Consider the following 26,499-nt stretch of genomic DNA (forward strand, 5'->3'; position numbering starts at 1 on the left):
CTTTTATTTTTTGAATGTTTATTTTAGTAATGTTATTTTTCTTATACTTAAATAGCTTATAATTAGAGTGTGACACTGAAGATGTTAAGGAAGTGTTTTTACTTTTAGGTATTTATAAATATGAATATATTATTTTTTACAGTGAAAATGTAATGTTTTATTTAATCTATATAAATTTTAGAAATGTTAACGGAGTTTAACCACTAATATAAAAAGTTAGCAGCTTTCATATTGGCTTTACATTTCCTTAAGTGGAACTTTATATTTCAAATATATTATTAACAGTAATATGCCTCTTTTTGGCTTCAGTTAATAAGAATAAGGGTATACTATTTACCAATCTTTCAGGTCGAAACTGACTGCAATATGTCGCTTCTTATTCTATTTAAGGTTGATTGATTATATCAATACTTTTTGAATGCAACCCAAATGTTATAGTTAACTACAACTCTTTGTTCTGCTCATTGTAAGGCTCCTTGATTTCATTCATGGTACAGTCCACCTAATAGGACTAGAAAAAAAAATATTGTTGATACTGTTCAGATTATAATGTCTGAAGTTTTGAAAATAATTACCATTGATAGAATGAATGCAATTTCTACATCAAAGATTAGAAAAATTACTGCAATTAAGAGAATCGAAGGGAGAATGGTATTCGGGCTGATCTATTTGGATCAAATCCACACTCGAATGGTGATATCTTTTCCTGGTCATTGATTAATTTTTTTGATAATGTTGTTGCAAGGATTATGACAATTATTGGAATAATAAATCTAATAAAAACCGTTGTAGATAGGATTAAGATTGTTTCTCTTGATATATATCAAACTTTCTGATTGGAAGTCAAACGTGCTATTTATACTAGAAAAACAAATATCTACTTCATTAATAAATAGAAATATATAAGAATCATCATACTACGTCTATGAAGTGTCAATATCATGCTGCTGCTTCAAATCCAAAGTGATGTCTTGGTGAGAATTGGTTTATTGAGTGTCAACGTAGACATGTTTTTAAGAAGATTGTTCCAATAATTACGTGGAGACCATGGAACCCTCTTGCAATGAAGAATGTAGATCCATATACTGTGTCTGCAATAGTGAAAGGTGCTTCTCAATACTCATATGCTTGAAGTATTGTGAAATATAATCCTAATAGTACTGTGAAGAATGATCCTTGTAATGCTTGAGTGTGGTTAGATTCTATTAAACTATTAACATGTGCTCATGTTACAGTTACTCCTGATTCTAAAAGGATAGCCGTATTAACTAATAGAATTTGTATAGGCTTAAAAGGTTGAATTGCTATTGGAGGTCATAATATTCCTAGCGCAATTGTTGGTGCTAGTCTTCTTCTAAAGTAGGCTCAGAAGAATGATACAAAGATTAATACTTCTGATGCAATAAATAGGATTATTCCTCATCGTAATCCAATTGATACAAAAACTGTATGTAATTTTTGATAGGTTCCTTCCCGTACTACATTTCGTCATCAATGAATTATTGTTAGTAAGGTAATCCAAAATCCAATTATAAATCAATTAATGTTAAATAGATGGAATCATTTTGCTAATCCTGATACTAGGACTGTTGCTCCCATTGATCCTGTTAGTGGTCAAGGTCTATAGTCTACTAAGTGGAATGGGTGATTTGAGTGAGTTGTTCACATAGGTTTAATATACTTATCTAGAATATAAAGTTCTCAAAACTGAAAAAAACGTAAGCTTGAATTATGGCTACTGCTGATTCTAGGATTAATAGAAGTATTTGTCCAATAATTAGTAGTGAAATTAAGTTTATTGCTATAGACAGTCATGTGTTTCCTGATAAGGTTAATAATAGGTGTCCTGCAATTATGTTTGCTGCTAGTTGTACTGCTAGTGTATATGGTCGTATGACATTTCTAATTGTTTCAATTAATACTATAAATGACATTAATGTGGGCGGCGTTCCTTGTGGTACAAGATGTGTAAATATATGGTTAGTATGATTAATTCATCCAAATAATATAAATCTTAATCATATAGGCAGAGCGATTGTAAATGTTAATGCTAAATGTCTTGTTCTAGTAAAAATATAAGGGAATAGTCCTATAAAATTATTAAATAGTATTATAATAAACATTGAGATAAAAATGAATGTTCTTCCATTAAATGATTTTGGTCCTAGTAGTGTTTTAAATTCGTTGTGTAAAGTTAAGCTTAGTTTATTTCAGATAATATTAATTCCTGATGTTGTAAGTCAGAACATTGATGGGATTAATAATAGTCCTAAGAATGTTCTAGTTCAATTTAATGACAAGTTGAAGATGATAGTTGATGGATCAAATGTTGAAAATTAATTTTTTAGATTGACATTCTAAGGTTATACATTTTAACTAGCTCCTTGGATTATCTTAGATAATCACTTGATAAATAAATTTACTGCAGTTTTTTCAATTGCAATTACAGTGTCGTCTGAAAACAATCTAAGGGGGCTTCTCAGATTATCAGCTAGATCATTTATATAAATCAGGAACAGCAGAGGGCCTATGACACTACCATGCGGAACACCAGATATCACTTCTGTTCTACTCAATGATTTACCGTGTATCATTACGAACTGTGACCTCTCTGAGAGGAAATCACGAATCCAGTCACACCTCTGAGACAATACTCCATATGCATGCAACTTGATTAACAGTCGCTTGCAAGGAATGGTATCAAAAGCCTTCTGGAAATATAAGAATATGGAATCGATCTGAGATCCCTTGTCGACAGCACTCATTACTTCACTTGAATAAAGAGCTAGCTGTGTTGCACAAGAACGATATTTTCTGAATCCGTGTTCATTCTGTATCAATAAGTCATCTTCTTCAAGGTCAGTCATCATGTTCGAGTACAGTATATGCTCGAAAATCCTAGTGCAAATTGAGGTCAGTGATATGGGTCTGTAATTCAGTGGGTTACTCCAATTTCCTTTCTTGAATACTGGTATGACCTGTGTTACTTTCCAGTATTTAGGAACAGACCTTTCGTCAAGTGAGCGGTTGTATATGATTGCTAAGAAAGGCGCTATTGTGTCTGCATACTCTGAAAGGAACCTGATTGGTATACCATCTGGATTCTCAGAGAAAGCATTTAGTACAATTTTTGAAGATGTTTTCTGTCTACCACCGGCTTTGAACATGTATTTTCGCCAACAAATCGAGGGTAGATTGAAGTCTCCGCCACTTATAACTATATGAGTGGAGTACTTATTTGCAATGAGATTCAAGTTTTCTTTGAAGTGTTCAGCTATTATATCATCTGAGTCGGGGAGTCAATAGAAGGAGCCAATTATTATTTTGGTACGGCTGTTGAGTATAACCTCTACCCATAGTAATACGCAGGAACTATCTAATTCAGCTTCACTACAAGAAAAACTACTACCAACAGACACTTGTCAGTTGTTTTCATATGTTCCTTTCCTTGCTGATTCTGCGGAGAACATCTTCGTTTATTATCAGTCCACTTAAATTTCAATACCTTTCCAGCACCACACATCACACGCTTTGATTCTCTGTTTTTCCAGTTTTCCCATGTTCCCCGATTCATACCCATATAATGTTGTGCTCCAAGTGTACATTTTAAGAAAATTCTTCCTTGAATTAAGGCCTATGTTTCATAGAAGTTGACTTCTCTATGCCATATGACTGTGCTGATCTGCTTATCATGTCCTCCTGGCTTCATTCATCATGTGTTATTTTGGTTCAAGGCAGCAGAATTTCTTAAGTTCGTCTACTTTGTTGCCTCCAGTTTTGATGTTAAGTTTTTCGGTAATCTCGTTTCTGTTACTCTTCAATACTTTGGTCTACTGTCTAGCCCTATAGTCAACAAATGGGACCGTCATATAAGGTGATAATGCACAAGCACACCAAACCCACCTCATGAAAAAGGTCATCCAGGAGGCAAGAAACGAATGAATGTTGTGGTCTCTAGTATGTGCTGACACAGACCGAGTTGCCAGTGCTTCATTGCGGGAACAATTCTCCGAATGATCTCAATAGGGCGGCCATTAGTGAGTGGACAAGACTTGAGCAGAAACGTCTCGATCCTCTTGTAGGAGGCATGGCAATGAGTCAAGTGTGTTGCAGTGCATGGTGTGGGGCAGCATGGCATAGATTGTCAGTCATCAGCAGACACAGATTTCGCAGGAGTGTAACAATGTCCACTGGAAGACGGAGGGGTTACACTCATCAGAAAGAAAACAGAGTAATTATGCCAGGGAAAAAGGAAGATGAAACATTCATAATTAATGGGCAGAACCAAAAGAGAGTAGATTGCTTCAAACGCCTCAGCTTAAATGTAGAATGTAGTGTAAATCTTGATTCAGAATGCAAGCTGAATGGACGATTTGGAAAAGGATGTCTGGAATCCTCTGAGACAAAAATGTAAATGTCAAAGTCAAGGGGAAGGCATGTAAGGCCACCATTAGTGTATGGCGGAGAGACGTGGGCAACAACTAAGAACTGTTGCAATAGGCTAGATGTAACTGAGACACAGACTTGAGGTAGACATGCGGTATCAACACAAAGGACAAGGTTCCAATAGGAAAATCTGAGGAATCACAAAAGTTGTTGAAGCGTCCAAGAAATTAGAGAAGACTCCACTGCTATGGTCATATCATGAGAAAAGACCAAATTCATGTTACAAGGAGAGTGATGGAGATGGCAGCGTAAGGCTAAAGTAAGGTCTAAAAATAGATTAGTGGATTGTTTTTGAGAGAAACAGTGGGAAAAAGAACTGACTTAGGATGGCACACAGGACCACAAAAAGCGGCAGAAACTGTAAGGACCTTCGAACCTGCATGAGGCAGGAAAAGATGCAGAAGAACAAACGATGTGCAATTTCGAACAGGCTGCCTTAGTTTGGTTACATTTTTTTTTCAGTTCACATTTTTTTTTAGTTTCGTAAGGCTCATTCTTTCATTTCCTGCTCTTCTTGGCCCTAAGGGCGTGCACTCAGTGAAGAAGGATACGCCCGTATTAATATTTGCCTGGTGAGGCTATATACTGAAGAGCCAAAGAAACTGGTGCCACTGCCTAATATCGTGTAGGGCCCCAGCGAGCACGCAGAAGTGCCACAACACGATGTGGCATGGACTCGACTGATTTCTGAAGAAGTGCTGGAGGGAATTGACGCTATAAACCCGTAAGAGTACGATGGGGTGGAGATCTCTTCTGACAGCACGTTGCAAGGCATCCCAGATATGCTCAATAATGTTCATGTCTGGGGAGTTTGGTGGTCAGAGGAAGTATTTACTCTCAGAAGAGTGTTCCTGGAGCCACTCTGTAGCAATTCTGGACATGTGGAGTGTTGCACTGTGCTGCTGGAATTGCCCAAGTCTGTCGGAATGCACAATGGAGATGAATGGATACAGATGATCAGACAGGATGCTTACGTACATGTCTCCTGTCAGAGTCATATCTAGACGTATTAGGGGTCTCATATCACCTCAGCTGCACAAGCCCCACATCATTACAGAGCCTCCACCAGCTTGAGCCGTCCACCACTAACATGCAGGGTTCATGGATTCATGGATTCACGTCCATCTGCTCGATACAATTTGAAACGAGACTCGTCGGACGAGACAACATCTTTCCAGTCGTCAACAGTCCAATGATGGTGTTGATGGGCCCAGACGAGGCGTAAAGCTTTGTGTCGTGCAGTCATCAAGGGAACATGAGAGGGCCTTCAGTTCCATAAGTCCATATCGATGATGTTTCGTTGAATGACACTTGTTGATGGCCCAGCATTCAAATCAGCAGCAAGGGTTGCACTTCCGTCACGCTGAACGATTCTCTTCAGTCATCGTTGGTCCGGTTCTTGCAGGATCTTTCTCGGGCCGCAGCGATGTTGGAGATTTGATGTTTTACTGGATTCCTGATATTCACAATACTCTCGTGAAATGGTAGTATGGGAAAATCCCTACTTCACCGCTACCTCGGAGATGCTGCCTCCCATCGCTCGTGCGCCAACTATAACTTCGCGTTCAAACTCATTTAAATCGTGGTAATCTTCCATTGTAGCAGGAGTAAGCGCTCTACTAGTTACAACTGCGCCAGTCAGTTGTTGTCCTATGTAGACATTGCCGACCACCACGCCGCATTCTGCCTGTTTATATACCTCTGTATTTGAATATGCATGCCTATACCAGTTTCTTTGGCGCTTCGGTATAAAGACACCTTTATCACATTTGAGGCAATGTAGTTCAGTACTTCACTCTGAGCATTTTTAGAAACAAAAAGATGGCATAGGCCTACTATCTGCTATGAACTGTTTTCGTACTTTTCATATAATTGAAGTGTAGCAAGAAAAAAGCCAAAAAACACACAGTATTACAGGATTTCGACGAAATTTCAGCAAAAATAGTGATTTATTTTCCCCTGACTTGTTACCATTTTCTGTTTCTTCAGAGAAGCTTCATCAGTGAAAAGCCTTAAGTAAAAGTAACGCCTACATTTATTTTTTGCCACGTAAAGTTTTGTTTCTTTTGCCACAACACAGCAGAATTAACACAACTCTAATTACTACCATATAACGCAGTTGCAATCACAATGAGTGGTTGGTTGGTTGATTTGGGGGAGGGGACCAAACAGCGAGGTCATCAGTCCCATCGGATTAGGGGAAGATACTTAAGGAAATCGGACGTACCCTTTCATAGGAACCATCCCGGCACTTGGTTGAAGCCATTTAGGGAAATCACGGAAAACCTATAACAGGGTAGCTGGACACGGGTTTGAACCGTCGTCCTCCCGAACGCGAGTCCAGTGTGCTAACTGCTGCGCCATTTCGCTCGGCTGATCATGATCAGATAGAGTATCACTAATTGCACAACTGAGGACAAGATAGGTGGACAGCTCATGGAAAAGCTGGATAATGCCACTATCCAAGATATTAAACAGCAGTTACAACAGTTGTTCATCTTACATCAGGAGAAGACAACGGCTTTTTCACATCCTTCCCAACTGCACCAATGCACGCATCCAAGCCGGGGTGGACGCATCATCATATTAACAAGGTGGCTGATAGTACCAAGTTCTTTGTAAATTTGATTATATTATAGTCACTGACATTATACTACATTCGCTCTCAGCTCATGAAGATTCATTACGTTTCCTCCTCTTCTGTTGGTCCCTTCACTTTTTTTTGTCAGCCTATGTATTTTGGTTTTGTGACACGTTGCAAATGTTACATGATGATTAGCGTATTTTCCACGAGCATTCTTCCACAACAGAGGTCAGATTTCTGGAAGTGAACAATGACTTATGGGGTAAAAGAAGTGTTGTTGTGTTGACGTTCTGCGTGAACACACCACTACTTGAAGGTGACGTCGAGTGACATTCCGTACCTTTCCACTCCATTAAAGTTTAGTGTTGTTAATCGGCATAATCCTGAAGAAGATACCAGCAAAGGGATCAAAACGACGAATTCTGTAGAATTTAGTAGAGGAATACGCACTGAGGTGACGAAAGTCATGGGATAGCGATTTGCACATATACTAATGGCGGTAGTATCGCGTACGTGAGGAATGAAAGGACAGTGCATTGGCAGAGCTGTCATTTATATTCATCTGAAAACGTTGTCGACGTGATTACGGCCACTTGACGGGAATTTGAGACTGAACACGGAATGGTAGTTGGAGGTAGACTATGGACCATTCCATTTCGGAAATCGTTAGGGTATTCTGTTTTCCGAGATCCACAGTGTCAACAGCGCGCTGAGAATACAAAATTTCAGGCATTTTCTGTCATCACTGACAACGCAGCGGCCGATGGCCTTCTACATCTACATATATACTCCGCCAGCCACCAAGCGGTGTGTGGCGGAGGGCACAGTTCACCCCAAAGTCATATTCCCCCCCCCCCCCCCCCCCCCCCTCTGTTCCACTCGTGGATCGTGCGAGGGAAAAACGACTGTCTGAACACCTCAGTAAGAGCTCTTATTTCCCTTATCTTTGAATGATGATCATTACGCGATTTGAAAGTTGGTGGTAATAATATATGCTCTACATCCTCGGCGACGATTGGATTTCGGAATTTAGTGAGCAGCTCCTTCTGTTTAGCGCGTCGTCTATCTGCAAGTGTGTCGCACTTCAAACTTTCTATGAGATTTGTAACGCTCTCGCAATGGCTAAATGTACCAGTCACGAATCTTGCCGGTCTTCTTTGGACCTTCTCAATATCTTGTATCAGACCCAACTGGTAAGGGTCCCATACAGACGAACAATACTCTAAGACTGGACGAACTAACGTATTGTAAGCTATATCCTTTGTTGAAGGACTGCATAGCTTCAGGATTCTGCCAATAAACCGCAATCTAGAGTTCGCCTTACCCGTTACTCGTGTAATCTGATCATTCCATTTGCGATCATTTCGAATAGTCACACACCGATACTTCACTGATGTTATCGCTTCCAAAGAGTGATCATTTATTTTGTACTCCTGCATTAATGGGAATTTTCGCCTTGTTATACGCAGTAGATTACTCTTACTAATATTGACAAATAACTGTCAGTCATTACACCATGCATTTATTTTCTGCATTGATTTGTTCACAACTTTCGGGTGATACTACTTTCCTGTAGACTACAGCATCATCGGCAAACAGTCTAAGGCCGCTGTCAATACCATCAATCAGATCGTTTATGGCAGCAACTTTCACTTAATGACCGAGAGCAGCCGTCTTTGCGCAGAGTTATCAGTGCTAACAGACAAGCAACACTGTGAGAAATAACAGCAGAAATCAATGCGGGGCGCACGACGGACGTATCCATTAGAACAATCGGCGAAATTTGGCGTTAATGTGGTATGGCAACAGACGACCGGCGCGAGTGTGTTTGCTAACAACACGGCATCATCTGCAGCGCCTCTCCTGGGCTCGTGACCATATTGGTTGGACCCTAGACGACTGGAAAACTGCGACCTGATGAGTACCAAGTTCAGTTGGTATGAGCTGATGGTAGACTTCGAGTGTATCCCAGACCTCACGAAGCCGTGGACCTAAGTCGTCAACAAGGCAATATGCAAGCTGATGGTGGCTCTGTAATGGTGTAAGTAGGCTGTTTAGGTTTTTATATTGGTAACGCCAGGTAGCGCTCTGTATGAAAATCACTGACTGTGCTGTGTGCAGTCTGTGGCTGGCTGGCATTGTTGAAATATTCGCTATTGTAGTGTTGGGCAGTTGGATGTGAACAGCGCGTAGCGTTGCGCAGTTGGAGGTGAGCCGCCAGCAGTGGTGGGTGTATAGAGCGAGATGGCAGAGTTTTGAGAGCGGATGATCTGGACGTGTGTCCATCAGAGACAGTAAATTTGAAAGACTGGATGTCATGAACTGATATATGTATTATGACTTTTGAACACTATTAAGGTAAATACATTGTTTGTTCTCTATCGAAATCTTTCATTTGCTAACTATGCCTATCAGTAGTTAGTGCCTTCAGTAGTTAGAATCCTTTATTTAGCTGGCAGTATTGGCGCTCGCTGTATTGCAGTAGTTCGAGCAACGAAGATTTCTGTGAGGTAAATGATTCAAGAAAGTTATAGGTTATGGTTAGTCAGGGCCATTCTTTTGTAGGGATTATTGAAAGTCAGATTGCGTCGCGCTAAAAATATTGTGTGTCAGTTTAGTGATGATCAGAATAAGTAAAGAGAGAAATGTCTGAGTACGTTCAGTTTTCCTCAGCTGTTTGAAAATCAAATAACGTAAGGGGTTTATCAGTACAATCATTCATTAATTTTTCTAAGGGGACGTTTCAATGGCTTGGGTTGTGTTGACATGCAATGGACTGTGTCCTCTGGTCCGACTGAACCAATCTTTGACGAACTGGTTATGTGCGGCTACTTGTTCCCAAACAATGATGTTTTGTTGACAGATGACTATGTGCCATGTCACGAGGCCACAACTGTTTGCAATTGGTTTGAAGAGCATTCCAGACAAAAAAATGTTCAAATGTGTGTGGAATCTTATGGAACTTAAATTCTAAGGTCATCAGTCCCTAAGCTTACACATTACTTAACCTAAATTATCCTAAGGACAAACACACACACCCATGCCCGAGGGATGACTCAAACCTCCACCGGGACCAGCCGCACAGTCCACGACTGCAGCGCCTTGGACCGCTCGGCTAATCCCACGCGGCCATTCTGGACACTTCGAGTGAATGACTGCTTGACATAAATCCCTTTGAACATTTATGGGACATAACTGAGACATCAGTTCTTGCAGAAAATCCTACACTGGCAACACTTTCGCAGTTATGGACAGTTATAGAGGCCTTATGGCTAATATTTCTGCAGGGGACCTCCAGCGACTTGTTGAGTCTGACACCTCGAATTGCTACACTACGCCGGGCAAAAACAGGAGTATCGCAGGATTTTCGTCACACCAGTTTAATGCTGCCTAACAACTCAGAAGATCTCAGCATCAATTGTTTTGCAATGTTCAGTTCGTACAGAGAGAAGCACTCACCAGAGTCGGCGTGCTGCAGCTGCGGCGCGTGCTGGTGCTGGTGGACGCTGGAGAAGGGCCCATTAGGCAGCTGCCCCACGGACCCGGTGCCTGAGGCGGGCCTCGGCGGCGTGTCGTCGCCGTGCGTGACCACTACACTGGGCGCGCGCTGCACGCCGGAGCCAGGCCGGCGCGCCGGCTGGAAGATGGTGGCCAGCTCGGGCTGCCCCTGGACCGCATCCTGGCCCTGCTGCTGCTGCTGCTGCTGGCCGTCGCCGCCGCCGCCGCCGCTGCTGCCGCCGCCATGGCCGCCGCCTGCGCAGCCGCGCATCGCTCACTCGCAACCGCGCATCCTGCCAAACAAATGCAACGCTCCACTCGTACCCGTCTTCACGACTGACGTACACGTATCTACATCTACGAGGGCTGTTTTTTTTTTTTTTTTTTCAACATCCGATCGTCCATCTAAGCAAGTAAAAGGTAGGGAGGGGCCGGACCTGCGCGTCATGCGATTGCGCAGCTACTCCACCACAACCTCTGCCGTTTTCAGCTGCGGTGTGTCAGTCGTAGCCGAGCTACGTCCGTGTAGACATGGCCGCTACGCTCGATGCTCCCGCCAAATGTGAGTTACGAAGTGTAATCCGTTTTCTGCAAGCAGAAGGATGTAGTGCTGCGGAAATCCATCGCAGATTGAGCAACGTGTATGGTAACAACGTTACGAGTGATGATAACGTTCGGGAATGGTGTCGAAAATTTAAAGAAGGATGAAGAGACGTCCATGATGAAGGTGGACAAGGTCGCAAGCCACTGTAGGCCTCGTTGAGCGTGTTGATCAGGCGGTGAGATGCAAACGGAGGTTTACAATTAGCGAACTGTCTGATGAATTTTCAGACATTTCAGGGTCTGCTTTGTACACAATTGTGACTCAAGACATAGGCTATCCGAAACTGTGTGCACGTTGGATCCCAAAAATGCCCGTGATGCCAATGAGGGAAACGTTTTTTTGAAGTCGATTGTTACTGGCGATGAAATGTGGGTCCTCTACGCCAATCCTGAAACAAAGGAACAGTCAAAGCAGTGGATGCAAACAGCTTCCCCGAGCAAGCCAAAAAAGTTTAAACATTCACTGACAAAAAGAAAAACAATGACCACTATGTTTTGGGACCATAAAGGAGTGCTGCTGGTGGACTTTATGGAGCAAGCTACGACGATAACCGAGGAAGTTTATTGTGAAACTTTACATCATCTCCACAGAGCCATTCAAAACAAACGGAGAGGAATACTTTCGTCTGGCGTTGTTTTGATCCGTGACAACACCCGACCACACAGTGCCAACATGACAAAAAACATCCTCAAAAAAAGTTTAAATGAAAAGTTTTTGAACATACACCGTACAGCCCGGACCTAGCACCTAGTGATTTCACCTGTTCCGAGAACTGAAGTCATGGTTAGGTGGGCATCGCTTCGATACTAACGAAGAACTTCAGGACGCCGTCAAGACTTACCTGTGCTCACTGGCGGCAACATTCTTCGAGGAAGGCATCGAAAAGCTTGTGTCACGGTATGACAAGTGCCTCAATCGTTTTGGCGATTATGTAGAAAAATAAGTTAAGACTTTACTGCACTTTTGGTAATAAAATTATTTTCTGTACATTTTTATTTTATTTACAGCCAGTCAGAGGTTAAAAAAAACAGCCCTCGTACATTTATACTCTGAAAGCCACAATACGGTGTGTGGCGGAGGGCACTTTACGTGCCACTGTCATTAACTCCCTTTCCTGTTCCATTCGCGTATGGTTCGCGGGAAAAACGACTGCCGGAAAGCCTCTGTGTGCGCTCTAATCTCTCTAATTTTACATTCGTGATCTCCTCGGGAGGTATAAGTAGGGGGAAGCAATATATTCGATACCTCATCCAGAAACGCACCCTCTCGAAACCTGGGCAGCAAGCTACACCGCGACGCAGAGCGCCTCTCTTGCAGAGTCTGCCACTTGAGTTTGCTAAACATCTCCGTAACGCTATCACACTTACCCAATAACCCTGTGACGAAACACGCCGCTCTTCTTTGGATCTTCTCTATCTCCTCTGTCAACCCGACCTGGTACAGATCCCACACTGATGAGCAATACTCAATTATAGGTCGAACGAGTGATTTGTAAGCCACCTCCTTTGTTGATGGACTACATTTTCTAAGGACTCTCCCAATGAATCTCCACCTGGCACCCGCCTTACCAACAATTACTTTTATATGACCATTCCACTTCAAATCGTTCCGTACGCATACTCCCAGTTATTTTACAGAAGTAACTGCTACCAGTGTTTGTTCCGCTATCATACAATAAAGGATCCTTCTTTCTATGTATATTCAACACATTACATTTGTCTATGTTAAGGGTTGGTTGCCACTCCCTGCACCAAGAGCCTATCCGCTGCAGATCTTCCTGCATTTCGCTGCAATTTTCTAATGCTGCAACTTCTCTGTATACTACAGCATCATTCGCGAAAATCCGAATGGAACTTCCGACACTATCTACTAGGTCATTTATATATATTGTGAAAAGCAATAGTCCCATAACACTCCCCTGTGGCACACCAGAGGTTACTTTAATGTCTATAGATGTCTCTCCATTGAGAATAACATGCTGTGTTCTGTTTGCTAAAAACTCTTCAATCCAGCCACAGAGATGGTCTGATATTCCGTAGGCTCTTACTTTGTTTATCAGGCGACAGTGCGGAACTGTATCGTACGTATACTGCGGCCTATACATTGGTGGTGGAGAGAAGCTGTCCTCACACTCGGAAGTGATGTCAGAGTGATGTGTATTTGTCCAGCAGCACATTGCGAATAACCCCAACAGGGAACCGAAACAGTCTTTTAATATGGCTGACTGGACTCTCGGAAATAGCAACACATTGCAGAAAAAAAACAGTCTGTTATTTTACTCGCAGCAATTTAAGCTGTCCTCTTAGCTTTCTGTTTAACCACGCCCTTGAATATCGCGATATATACGGAAAAACGGCCATTATTTGTGACAATCAATAATACAAATGTCACCGCTTATCGTTTCCCTCGCAGCAATTTGATGCTTTGTTTTTTATTCAGACAGAAGTCAAACTATCGAATACTGCAGAAGATACTTGTACACTACTGGCCCTTAAAATTGCTACACCACGAAGATGACGTGCTACAGACGCGAAATTTAACCGACAGGAAGAAGATGCTGTGATATGCAAATGATTAGCTTTTCAGAGCATTCACACAAGGTTGGTGCCAGTGGCAACGGCTACAACGTGCTGACATGAGGAAACTTTCCAACCGATTTCTCATACACAAACAGCAGTTGACCGGGGTTGCCTGGTGAAACGTTGTTGTGATTCCTCGTGTAAGGAAGAGAAATGAGTACTATCACATTTCCGACTTTGATAAATGTCGGATTGTAGCCTATCACGATTGCGGTTTATACACTCCTGGAAATTGAAATAAGAACACCGTGAATTCATTGTCCCAGGAAGGGGAAACTTTATTGACATATTCCTGGGGTCAGATACATCACATGATCACACTGACAGAACCACAGGCACATAGACACAGGCAACAGAGCATGCACAATGTCGGCACTAGTACAGTGTATATCCACCTTTCGCAACAATGCAGGTTGCTATTCTCCCATGGAGACGATCGTAGAGATGCTGGATGTAGTCCTGTGGAACGGCTTGCCATGCCATTTCCACCTGGCGCCTCAGTTGGACCAGCGTTCGTGCTGGACGTGCAGACCGCGTGAGACGACGCTTCATCCAGTCCCAAACATGCTCAATGGGGGACAGATCCGGAGATCTTGCTGGCCAGGGTAGTTGACTTACACCTTCTAGAGCACGTTGGGTGGCACGGGATACATGCGGACGTGCATTGTCCTGTTGGAACAGCAAGTTCCCTTGCCGGTCTAGGAATGGTAGAACGATGGGTTCGATGACGGTTTGGATGTACCTGCACTATTCAGTGTCCCCTAGACGATCACCAGTGGTGTACGGCCAGTGTAGGAGATCGCTCCCCACACCATGATGCCGGGTGTTGGCCCTGTGTGCCTCGGTCGTATGCAGTCCTGATTGTGGCGCTCACCTGCACGGCGCCAAACACGCATACGACCATCATTGGCACCAAGGCAGAAGCGACTCTCATCGCTGAAGACGACACGTCTCCATTCGTCCCTCCATTCACGCCTGTCGCGACACCACTGGAGGTGGGCTGCACGATGTTGGGGCGTGAGCGGAAGAAGGCCTAACGGTGTGCGGGACCGTAGCCCAGCTTCATGGAGACGGTTGCGAATGGTCCTCGCCGATATCCCAGGAGCAACAGTGTCCCTAATTTGCTGGGAAGTGGCGGTGTGGTCCCCTACGGCACTGCGTAGGATCCTACGGTCTTGGCGTGCATCCGTGCGTCGCTGCGGTCCGGTCCCAGGTCGACGGGCACGTGCACCTTCCGCCGACCACTGGCGACAACATCGATGTACTGTGGAGATCTCACGCCCCACGTGTTGAGCAATTCGGCGGTACGTCCACCCGGCCTCCCGCATGCCCACTATACGCCCTAGCTCAAAGTCCGTCAACTGCACATACGGTTCACGTCCACGCTGTCGCGGCATGCTACCAGTGTTAAAGACTGCGATGGAGCTCCGTATGCCACGGCAAACTGGCTGACACTGACGGCGGCGGTGCACAAATGCTGCGCAGCTAGCGCCATTCGACGGCCAACACCGCGGTTCCTGGTGTGTCCGCTGTGCCGTGCGTGTGATCATTGCTTGTACAGCCCTCTCGCAGTGTCCGGAGCAAGTATGGTGGGTCTGACACACCGGTGTCAATGTGTTCTTTTTTCCATTTCCAGGAGTGTAGTATCGTGACATTGCTGCTCGCGTTGGTCGAGATCCAATGACTGTTAGCAGAATGTGGAATCGGTGGGTTCAGGAGGGTAATATGGAACACCATGCTGGATCCCAACGGCCTCGTATCACTAGCAGTAGAGATGACAGGCATCTTATCAGCATGGCTGTAACGGATCGTGCAGCCACGTCTCAATCCCTGAGTCAACAGATGGGGACGTTTGCAAGACATCAACCATCTGCACGAACAGTTCAACAACCTTTTGCAGCAGCATGGACTATCAGCTCGGAGACCATGGCCACGGTTACCCTTGACGCTGCATCACAGATGGAGCAGCTGGTCAAATGTCTTTCGCTATGGTGTAGGATTTTTGTTCTTTGGTGTATCGTAGGTAACTTGGTAATATGAAATAAGAGTCTTTGTAGGAATCTTAGCTTCTGAAGTTAAAGGTTTTTGCTCTATTATTTCTTTTAACTCATGGGAAAAGTATTCTCGTGGTCTGTTTACCAGACTACCGTGATGTGACTCCAAATTTCGTTTCATTTTATTAGCAAGCACGCTTACAGCTGCTAGGACTTTGAAACAAATTACATACCGTAGTGTGGTCGTTCATTACCAACAGTTGTTGTTGTTGTGGTGGTCTTTAGTCCAGAGATTGGTTTGATGCAGCTCTCCATACTACTCTATTCGTCTCCGAATAACTACTGCAACTTACATCCTTCTGAATCTGATTAGCGAATTCATTTCTTAGTCTCCCTCTACGATTTTTACCCTCCACGCTTCCCTCAAATACTAAACTGGTGATCCCTTGATGCCTCAGAACGTGTCCTACCAACCGATCCCTTCTTCTTGTGAAGTTGTGCTACAAATTCCTCTTCTCCCCAATTCTATTCGGTACCTCCTCATATGTTTCGTGATCCACCCATGTGACCATTCTTCTGAAGCACCATATTTTGAAAGCTTCTATTCTCTTCTTGTCTAAACTGTTTATCGTCCTTTTTCACTTCCATACATGGCTACGCCGCCAGAAAAGGCTTCATGCCACTTCATCTATACTCCATGTTATCAAATTTCTCTTCGTCAGAAATGCTTTCCTTGCCATAGTCAGTCTACATTTTATACCCTTTCTATTCCGACCATCATGAGTTATTTTGCTTCCCAAATAGCAAAACTCTTTTACTACTTTAAGTGCCTCATTTCCTAATGTAATTCACTCAGCATCATCTGATTTAATTCGACTACGTTCCATTATTCTCGTTTTGCTATTGTTGATGTTCCTCTTATATCCTCCTTTCAAGACAATGTCCATTCCTTTCAACTACTCTTCCAGATCCTTTGCTATCTCTGACAGAATTACAATGTCGTCGGCAAACCTCAGTCATACTTCTGAATTTTCGTCTATTCATGTCTTTAGAGCTGCATAATAAATTCGAAACATCAAGTTTTGTACTGACATTTAAAAATTTGTCCATGGTGATATAGAAACACAAATTACAGAAGACAAACAACAATTAAAAAACGATCTGCATTTGACAAAACAAATCCTCAAACTGATTGTTACAGAATAAAAACAAATTAGTCACGTGGTGAGACACGATTGCTATCTACCACGCTGCAATAGTAACAGCATTTAACTTTTCTACCACATTCTTTGTTCGTTTACTCAGAAAGCAAATAAACGAAATTAATTATTTTTATGAAATCACCGCGATGCTCCTGGGAGGCGCGACGCACAGTTTGGAAACCCCTGACCTGTACGGCCAAATTTCATTAGCTTCTTGAATAGTTGTTTATTAAGTGAATGGAGGGCAGACGGTTGCAAGTGTAATGTTCTAGAGTTTAATCGGCGTTGTCTAACGTTTATGTTGGCGAGTGAATAGTGGGGAGACGCATCCCCAGTCGCAGATGAAATTTGCTCTTAGTTCTTCCAGAAAATTAACGGGAATGAATTGAGCTCTACTGCCAGAAAGACAGAGTATTAAGCATCAGACGTCGACGTCCAGCAACGCCATCGTCTGGGGAACTCCATACACATTCCGCCTTTACTTGTTCGCTTGACAACGCTGTCGCGCACATACAAGCAATACTTATGCTCGGATCTCTCAGATTACATTTCACAAACCATTAAAAGGGTTGCAAAGAGTATTTATAACAATGTTGCTGTAGGCTGTTAAGGTAAAATATAATAGTGTATGAGTTAATTACGTTTCACTACACGCATGTGTTTATCAAGCTATGTTGAACGTAAATTGCAAACGGAGCACATACAGTTCGTTCACAACGACCTCCACGAGGGCGCCTTTCGACCTAATTCTGCGTCTGATGAGTTATGTGATCTACACATGGGTACAAGGAAGACAAACTGATTGGACCACACCATAATTTTCCCATACTGTGTCTTCACGACTCATCGATCCAAGGAAAAAATAATATTCCGAACTTTATGCAATGCGAAGAGTGCCAGAGCAGACTAAACATAATCTAGCGCAAAAATTCTTCCTGTTCTCCGAGTACTGTGTAGGTTGTTCAGTAGCTGCAGTCAAGAAGAAAAGAAAAAACAGAAGATCTCCTTCACCTGTTACAAAGACAGGGAAAGGTGATCCCGTTCTGTTAGGTACCGGATAACGGTTGTTTGTTGTTGTTGTGGTCTTCAGTCCTGAGACTGGTTTGATGCAGCTCTCCATGCTACTCTATCCGGTAATCGGAGGTAATGAGTATGCAGATGCCTTAGCCAGGAACGAATTTTCTCTCTGGAGTGTAATATGCGCTGATTTGAAACTCCCTAGCACATTAAAAGTGTGAGCCAAACTGAGGCTCGAATATTGGACCCTTGCCTTTCGCGGGCAAATGCTCTAACTGTGGAGCTACCCAAACACAAGACGACCCCCCCCCCCTGCCCCCCCCCTCCTCCATCCAGTCGGTAGAGCACTTGCCAACGAAAGGCAAAGGTCCGAGGTTCGAGTCTCGGTCTGGCACACCGGTTTATCTGCCAGGAAATTTCACCATAGCCAATGTATGACAAGCAGACCACTTCAGCTTACTACGGACATTCCGTGTACGACAGGACAAGTCTATCACAAATTTTAACATTTATTGGCAGTGGCACTAGTTGTCCATTTGCTGCTAGAAAAGAAATTTTAATGTTTATCATTTCAGCTGTTCCTTTTACATGTTTTCATAATGAGCTGTACGTCAGATACATGTGAGAAAGTTTTAGATCTTTCTTTCCATCATTTTTCCTTTGACGAAAAATAATTTTACCTCAAGACTTCCACCGCAGTTTCATGTGTGTATTTTAATGGGTAGGGAAATTATATGAGTTCTCAACTCGTCTATGTGGTACAAATATTTGAACCGATGGTAATGACCCAGTTGTTGGCCTACCTAGCACAAAACTACGAATAAATGACATTTTGCTGAGGGGTAATGGAGTTCAGATTTTCATCATAATAAGTATAAGAGAAGATGATGTGCATCGCGAGCAGCTCAAGAGCAGTACTGAGACAGCGGTGGATCTCGCACCACTTTTTGCCGACGAGACACAATACTTACGTAGTGAACACGTCGCTGTGACTGCGTAGACATGGTGGACCTCATCTATCCAACGTATGAATGCATCTCCTCGACTCGCTCAGACCCGTGGAGAGCCAGATGGGCCATATGCTGAGTCTCTTGCAACCCTCTGACTTTGCTACAAAAATATGCTACATATCTTTACTATTTTTGAAGGCCTGCATGTTAACTGTGAAACAATGATGTTGACAAAAAAAGCAATCTTTAGTATGTCATTTGAGTGTAACAATCCGACTGACCTTCAAAGGAGAAATCATAAAATAGAAAGGCTCGAGGATTGAAGCATGCAGAACTTGAGTGCTGATTTTTATTGATGAATGTCTATATCTGAGTGATGCAAATGATCTTCAATTTTAAAAACGCATAGAGACATAACTTTACTGACCCTTGACACTTCGTCCATACACATGAACTTGTGTATCGGCACTAATATATTTATTTATTTATTGCCTGATTAGTATGGTTCAAATGGCTCTGAGCACTATGGGACATAACTTCTGAGGTCATCAGTCGCCTAGAACTTAGAACTACTTAAACCTAACTAACCTAAGGACATCACACACATCCACGCCCGAGGCAAGATTCGAGCCTGCGACCGTAGCTGTCGCTCGGTTCCAGACTGTAGCGCCTAGAACCGCACGGCCACTCCGGCCGGCGCCTGATTAGTATTGTGCGCCTGTCTATCGTTCTCGGCATCTTATATGCTGCTTTCCTGGCAAATGCCAAATACGTAATTACCAAATTATATGTCAGTTTTAATCAGTTTATTAATTTTGGATTGATGTAGCTTACTTTTCAATGGCAATGTGCTTAACAGTGTTATCTTCTGTCACCCGAATAAAACGCAGTTAGTGTCAGCTTGGGATAACATAAGCCGTAGTACTCTAGAATGGCTAGTACAATGTCAACTGCAATTTAAACAAATGCTATGTGTAACATCCACGAGATAAATTTTAGCTATAGTGCGACGAAAAGAAATTATGCCTGTAACAGTTATAAACATTATTCGACATATGAAAAAATAGTGAAAACGATGATAAATATTAATTATTTATATAATATTCTATGATGTAATTGGACATATCGATGTGTATCATACAAAGACAATGATAATTGTAAATTCCTTTTATGATCAGCGTTTGTCTTCCTTTGTTTTTACCTTTTGTTGGTTGGCTTTTCTAGGTTGCGGACGCATATCAAACTGAGGTCTGTTAAGAAATTGTAATTATTTGTTAATTATTACTTGAGAATAGAGTTCATTATTATTATAAATATGAGTGAATAATTATTTGTAACTTTAATTCCTCTCTCAGTAAGCATTATCTGTGTTAATTATTTCTTTCCGCTGCAAGGAGCGCAGCCATTGATGATAGCGATTTGTGTCGCGTTTTTGTCTGTGTTTTCCTTAGAAACAAATCAAATGTTTCCTTGATGAAGTCTAAATAGTGCACAATACGAAAGCAGAGTTTATAGAGTTTAATAAGCATTTCAAATACTTACTTATTTGGTCTAACAATAGAAAGTCTCTATCAATTGTCTGCCGCCATCTTAACAATTATCTCAGCGGCAAATTCAAATTACGCAACTCTGCGGACATAAATGCCGAACGTAATACAAATGTGTAAAAATAAATGTGCACCGGTGGTCCCGAACTCATTTTAATGAAAATAATTCGAATTAGACTGGTTCTTTAAAAACAGTGCTCGTAGCACGATCCTTATAACAAACTTTTCTAGCTGATGTATGGAGCCGAAATTAATTACGCACGAGTTGCGAAGAATATTGTTTCAGGTAACATACGTCAATGTTGTGCGCGGCTGATATTCGGTGGTTTTAATGATCATTTTGCTGAAGATAACTATTTCCATCATAATCAATAGTTGTATAGAATCTGTTGTATGAACTGTGATTTAGCGACACTTACACAAGTTACAGACAACACTTTAACACAACGTTAACTTGGAGTTCTTTAGCAACTTGACCAATTCTTTAGACGGGAGAAAATTTATTTAGTATTTACTCAATGTAATGAAATAAGATTGTCATTTTCGCAGTTTTCGGTTTATACTTAACTCATTTTGTCTGGTCCCTTTAATCCCACAAACCAATCAACTTAACTCATTTATGACACTACATACGTCCTTCCTGACTTTCCTATATTTTTGTATAGTACTGAACGCAAATTAAACTTGCCATTGTTTCAATTCGAACGATAGATATAGGAAAACGGAAGTTGTGAAGCTCCCGGTAATACACCACGTAAGGAGGCGAAGTTTGTTGCACGATTTTCGTATGAATTTACGAAATTATTATTTAATATCAACCGAATTATGTAGACATTGCCTCTAAAGTTATTTTGTAATACTACTGCTTTCAAAGCAAATCCCATCTTCATCACTGGCCATAAGTCTTACTGCAAGGAGCTTTGTTACGGGCATGTTCAGAGCGCACTGCTTTTCGAGAATTCTTGGGACTTTTCAAGCACGTCACGGTCTATCCCATCCGCACAGTACATACGTCATCATTTGTTTACGAACACCAGACAGTTGTTGTGACCTGAAAGTAGGGCGAGGATCGATATTTCTCCACTCCCTGATACATCTTAATTGGCTGTCCCATCGAAGCGCTGTGTGTCGAGCATCTCGTAATGTGTCGGTGCATATGTGATTCGGCAACGGTGGTCTATGCCGCAGCAGCAGAAGCAGCAGGTAGTAGGCGCCATGTCTGCGCTGCAACAGCTGTTCCTCAGCCGTAAAGCTGTACCCGTGGCCGCCCGCACGCGATGAAGTCCTGCATAACACGGTGAATCTTCAACGGACGCCCTGTCGGCAGAAGACGGATCCTGACAGGAGTTTTCACTACTCGGCCTGCTGATGGGCACTCGGTTCACACGCGTCAAGTTGGGTGACACATGGCTACATGAAAAATCCTCGGCCTGGCACATTGGTGGCGTCCAAATCAATTAAGTGTTGGAATAAAATAATTTTGTGTGTTAGGCCACGTCACTATAAAACATCAAAGCAACGTTTCGAATGACTTCGCAGCAGTCCTCTTCAGGCCGCTACAAAGCTGTTCGAAACGTCAGCAATTTAGTTGCTTTAATGTTTTATGGTGACTCGGCCTAATATCCAAAATTATATTATTCAGCATGAGGCTGCCAGTGGAATCATATGAACTTTTATCAGTAAACAGAATGAGATTTTCACTCTGCAGCGGAGTGTGCGCTGATATGAAACTTCCTGGCACACTAAAACTGTGTGCCCGACCGAGACTCGAACTCGGGACCTTTGCCTTTCGCGGGCAAGCGCTCTACCATCTAAGCTACCGAAGCACGACTCATGCCCGGTCCTCACAGCTTTACTTCTGCCAGTATCTCGTCTCCTACCTTCCAAACTTTACAGAAGCTCTCCTGCGAACCTTGCAGAACAAGCACTCCTGAAAGAAAGGATACTGCGGAGATATGGCTTAGCCACAGCCTGGAGGATGTTTCCAGAATGAGATTTTTCACTCTGCAGCGGAGTGTGCGCTGATATGACTTCCTGGCAGATTAAAACTGTGTGCCCGACCGAGACTCGAACTCGAGACCTTTGCCTTTCGCGGGCAAGCGCTCTAAAGTTTGGAAGGTAGGAGACGAGATACTGGCAGAAGTTTTTATCAGTAAAGTTTGTGATTTTGGTGATACTGCGCTGTAACGTAAGTCAACTGCCGACTTTTACTGCAATTAAAATTTTAACAGAATCTTCCGTGGGTTGTTGGTACAACAACATTATAATAAATGAAAAGCACCATTTTCAATAGTTCAGTCTTTCTTTAAACTGGTACTTCTATTACTGTCCCTGTTTAACAACCCTTGCAGTTGTCTCATCGAATATTAATCATATTTTACTTTGCTTATTTATTTAATGAAAACTGTTAAACAGCCACTGCTCTGATTATAACGTTAATGTTAAAATGCAGTACCACCACACTCTCAGACTGTAGATTCCCTCAAACACCTCCATTTTCCTGCGTTTATTTATTTCTGTTTATCTTATTGATATTGCTTAAGTTCCGTATGCATTCTGTAGTTACATTGATAATTGTCTCTTCTTTTAATTGGTTTGTGTATCACTCTCCATATTTCATACCTCCTGATGTGGCCTTGTCTAGTACTAATTTTATTTTATTTTATTAGTTTTGTTTATTAATAGAAACTGTTATGTAGGCATGCTATTCCTATTTTGTGTTAAATGTTTCAGTGTCTACTTCATTGTTATTTATGTACTGTTCCATTTTTACTTTTTCATTGCAAAGATGTTACTTACTGTATGTTTCTACTTCAGTCTAGACGTGTTACTTCTCTTCCAATGTTGTTTGCAAACATTTTAACTTCTTTGGTGATAATATTCAGTAAATGTCTGAAGATGGCCTTGTAAGCCGAAAACCGGTTAACAATAAAAGTAATATTGTAGAACAAAAGCAAAGTGGTCCTTTTGATTTATTAATTAAAATTTTGTTTACACGGCTTTAATTATACCGTCATATATGTCTTCCGTTCAAGTGGACAATCTGGAGTAGCACGTCATCATAAAATTTCTTGTTTTGAGAGTTTTTTCACCAACGAAATTTCACAAACTTGTGTAGAAACTTACAAGGAACATACTACTTCTTATTCAAAGGTTAAGAATCGATAGCCTGTATTCAAACACTACCGTATCCATAAGGGCCAAAACATTATTACCACCCACCTAACCCAAGATTACTAAACCCTCGTAAAATTTACGATTGCATTCGACATCTCTTCGTGGTTCCCGCCAATCTGGACACATTAGCGACACGTGCTCTCAAATACCTTCATGGAAAACATGGTTGTTAACAATGGCCAAATTATTTATTGCCTGACTGCAGAGGTTTTCTGACACAGGTGCCCTTGTCGTAAATATTACTAATTTTTACTAATATTGTGCCTCTTTACTAATAGTTGGCTTCCTTTTTTTTTTTTTTTTTTTTTTTTTTTTTTGTTGTTTAGAATTTATTTCGGTGTGGCACCTAAGCGAACTTTCAGTCAGATAACGTAAGAAGCGTGTTAGCTTATATCAAATTGGAGCTCTTTGGTGCTGACCTCGTCTTTTGCTACTGATATTAGCACAATATGGGTGGTGCTGAGTTTGATTTTGATACTAACAGACTGGGTTGTTTGTCTCAAGAAGCTGATAAAGACACAGACAATGGAGACTTCAGTGAAGAGGAAGATTTTCTTCAAGAGGATAATGTTGTATATACAGATGACAGTGATGTAAACCCAGACGTTCAAGCAGCAAATGAGGAATCGGCTGAAGAATACCTAGGTGACCATGGAAGAAAGCAGAAGACTCTCTACTCTTTTATGTGTAAAATACTCTTGGAATTACAATAATTGTAATAATTTGCAACTAGTTCATAGCATAAATTATGACTTATTTTCCCGTAACATACTGAGCAGCGAAATTGTCGTTGTAACGTATATGAAAGGGCATTTCTTACTTATTTTGTATGTAACGTACCACTTCAGAACTAATTATTGTAATTATCTAGGGCAAAAACTATAAATTATGACATACTTTGAATAAAGTTTGGAGTAGTAAAATTTACGTAGCAACTTAAATCCCCTCTTTATTGCTGTAGGTTTAATAGAGTGTTGCTCTACATTTGAAAAGCAATACAACTGCAGTTCTGCTTGGAGAGTGTTCCACAAGTCCTGGACAGGTTTCTGCACATGTGGTGTAAGATGTGTATATTTCTATTGACTATTGTCAATTCACAATTTATGAAAGATGTTTATATTTTATTAATAGGATTAAGTAGGAATAATTAATATTTGTCACGTTATAAATAATTGTGCTAGCAGGGAATGTCTGTACCAAAGTATTGTTGACAAGAGAGACTGCAAACTGATATAATTTTTAAAAGGGCGGGAGAGACCGCGTATGGATACATTTTAAGAAAAGAGCGGGAAAGACAGCGCATTAATACATTTTGTAATGGTAGCAGGGATTGTCTGCACCAGAAAGCATTGTTGGCAGGAGAGACCGCACTTTAGCGTTCGTAGGAAGTCAGTAGTAAGCGAGAAGTGAAGCGAGTCGGTAGCAGGCCTGAAGCGAGAGGTTGAGAGGAGCGGTGTGCCTGCCAGCCACTAGCTATGATTTACAAGAGATTATAAACGGATGTACAGAGACATCAGCTAACTATTATAATAAGAGGAACTAATATTATTGAATTAATTTTTTGAGAAACTCAAGACTACTGAAGGTATGTTTGCGCATTGCTAGTTGTAAGATTATTGTAAAAAGTAAGTCCCATTTGAACGTTTGTAAAATCATTTCATTCAGAATATAATTAACTTTTGCCAGCAATATTGCATTTCTAATTATAATCCATCCCAAAAACCATCAACGTAAAACTTTGCAAAATTTTATTGCTGTCAAGAAAAAGTTTAACTATGAATTACGTAACTTCAGTCAAATTAATTAGAGAATAACGTCAGCTTTGCTATTAAAGAATAACGTCAGCTTTGGCAATAAATACAGCCACTTATTATGAAAGCCCACCAGCAGCTAACAGAGTATAGTAAACCAGAGTAAGTATATTCATGTCGCAGTTCGATGTAGCAGTCAGATGGCGATTCAGTATCAGTAAAAAAGGTAAGGAACAGTTTTGGGTTATTGCAGATAACGACTGAGGGCCACGACGACGACACATTCTATGTTTCGTCGAAATAATCAGAAAATCACTTTTAATAAGCAGCAATTAAATTTGTATGTGAAGATAGAGAATAAATTTCAAAGGGAAGATTTCATTTGTTATTATTAAGCAAGAGATAGAAATCCTAAGAAAAGGTTACATAGTTTGTTGTAAAAGAGAAGGTTATCAATAACAATAGTGGTATAGAGGAGAGGGGAAGGTTTCGATGGTTCACCAGACGTATACGCATAGGTTACGCATTTCTCGAAAATTACGGGTAGGTGGTTCGTCGCTGCGGAGATGGCACTAGGGATGGGCAATTTTCTAAACTGTAGATATTAATTATATCGATATCTATCATTGGTTTCGATGTAACCGAGACAAAGTTACCGATATTACGATATATTAGTCAATATTTTCAATACTGACAGGATTAAAAAAAAAAAAAAAACTGCTCGAAGTCACAGAAATTATTGAGGAAGGGGAGGCAGCCAGTCTCTATCCCATTAGTTTTTATTACTCTTGCAAATCTTGATTTCGGCTATAAATAGCCATCTTCAATGTCAAAATACCAGGAAAAATTACGGAATCAAAATTAATTTACTTGACATAGAACAATAAGTAAACACCACGTTATCCAATAGCAGCAATCCACCATTCTGGTCAACATACCATTTTTGTTATATTTGGACAGACTCGCGGCAGTTGATGTGACCACATGTTCTTACAGGTGAATAGGCAGAAGGACGCAGAGGCGGTTGTTTATAGCAAGTACAACAGCCTTAGTTTACGTCATGTGGTTCAAGTTACGAATTAACAACAGTAGCTTAAAAAGGCTTTTTTATACAATATCTAAAATCAAAAAGCGTATTTGCACATCACTT

The 26,499-nt window shown here is 41.5% G+C and overlaps 1 protein-coding gene across 11 annotated transcripts in view; it reads right to left on the bottom strand.

Annotated features, from left to right (window-relative positions):
• The window catches only part of LOC126483787 (putative thiamine transporter SLC35F3), a 647,658-nt gene that overhangs the window by 333,861 nt on the left and 287,298 nt on the right, over window positions 1-26,499 (bottom strand). For all 11 annotated transcript variants that reach the window (XR_007587781.1, XM_050107011.1, XM_050107014.1 and 8 more), the window contains one exon: window positions 10,490-10,821. Coding sequence is in view for 10 of the 11 variants with exons in the window: in XM_050107011.1 (XP_049962968.1) it covers window positions 10,490-10,799 (310 nt within the window). In the remaining variant the exon portion in view is untranslated. The remainder of the gene's footprint in view (window positions 1-10,489; window positions 10,822-26,499) is intronic.

This window comes from Schistocerca serialis, chromosome 1 (genome assembly GCF_023864345.2).
Source record: "Schistocerca serialis cubense isolate TAMUIC-IGC-003099 chromosome 1, iqSchSeri2.2, whole genome shotgun sequence".
Lineage (NCBI taxonomy): Eukaryota > Metazoa > Arthropoda > Insecta > Orthoptera > Acrididae > Schistocerca > Schistocerca serialis.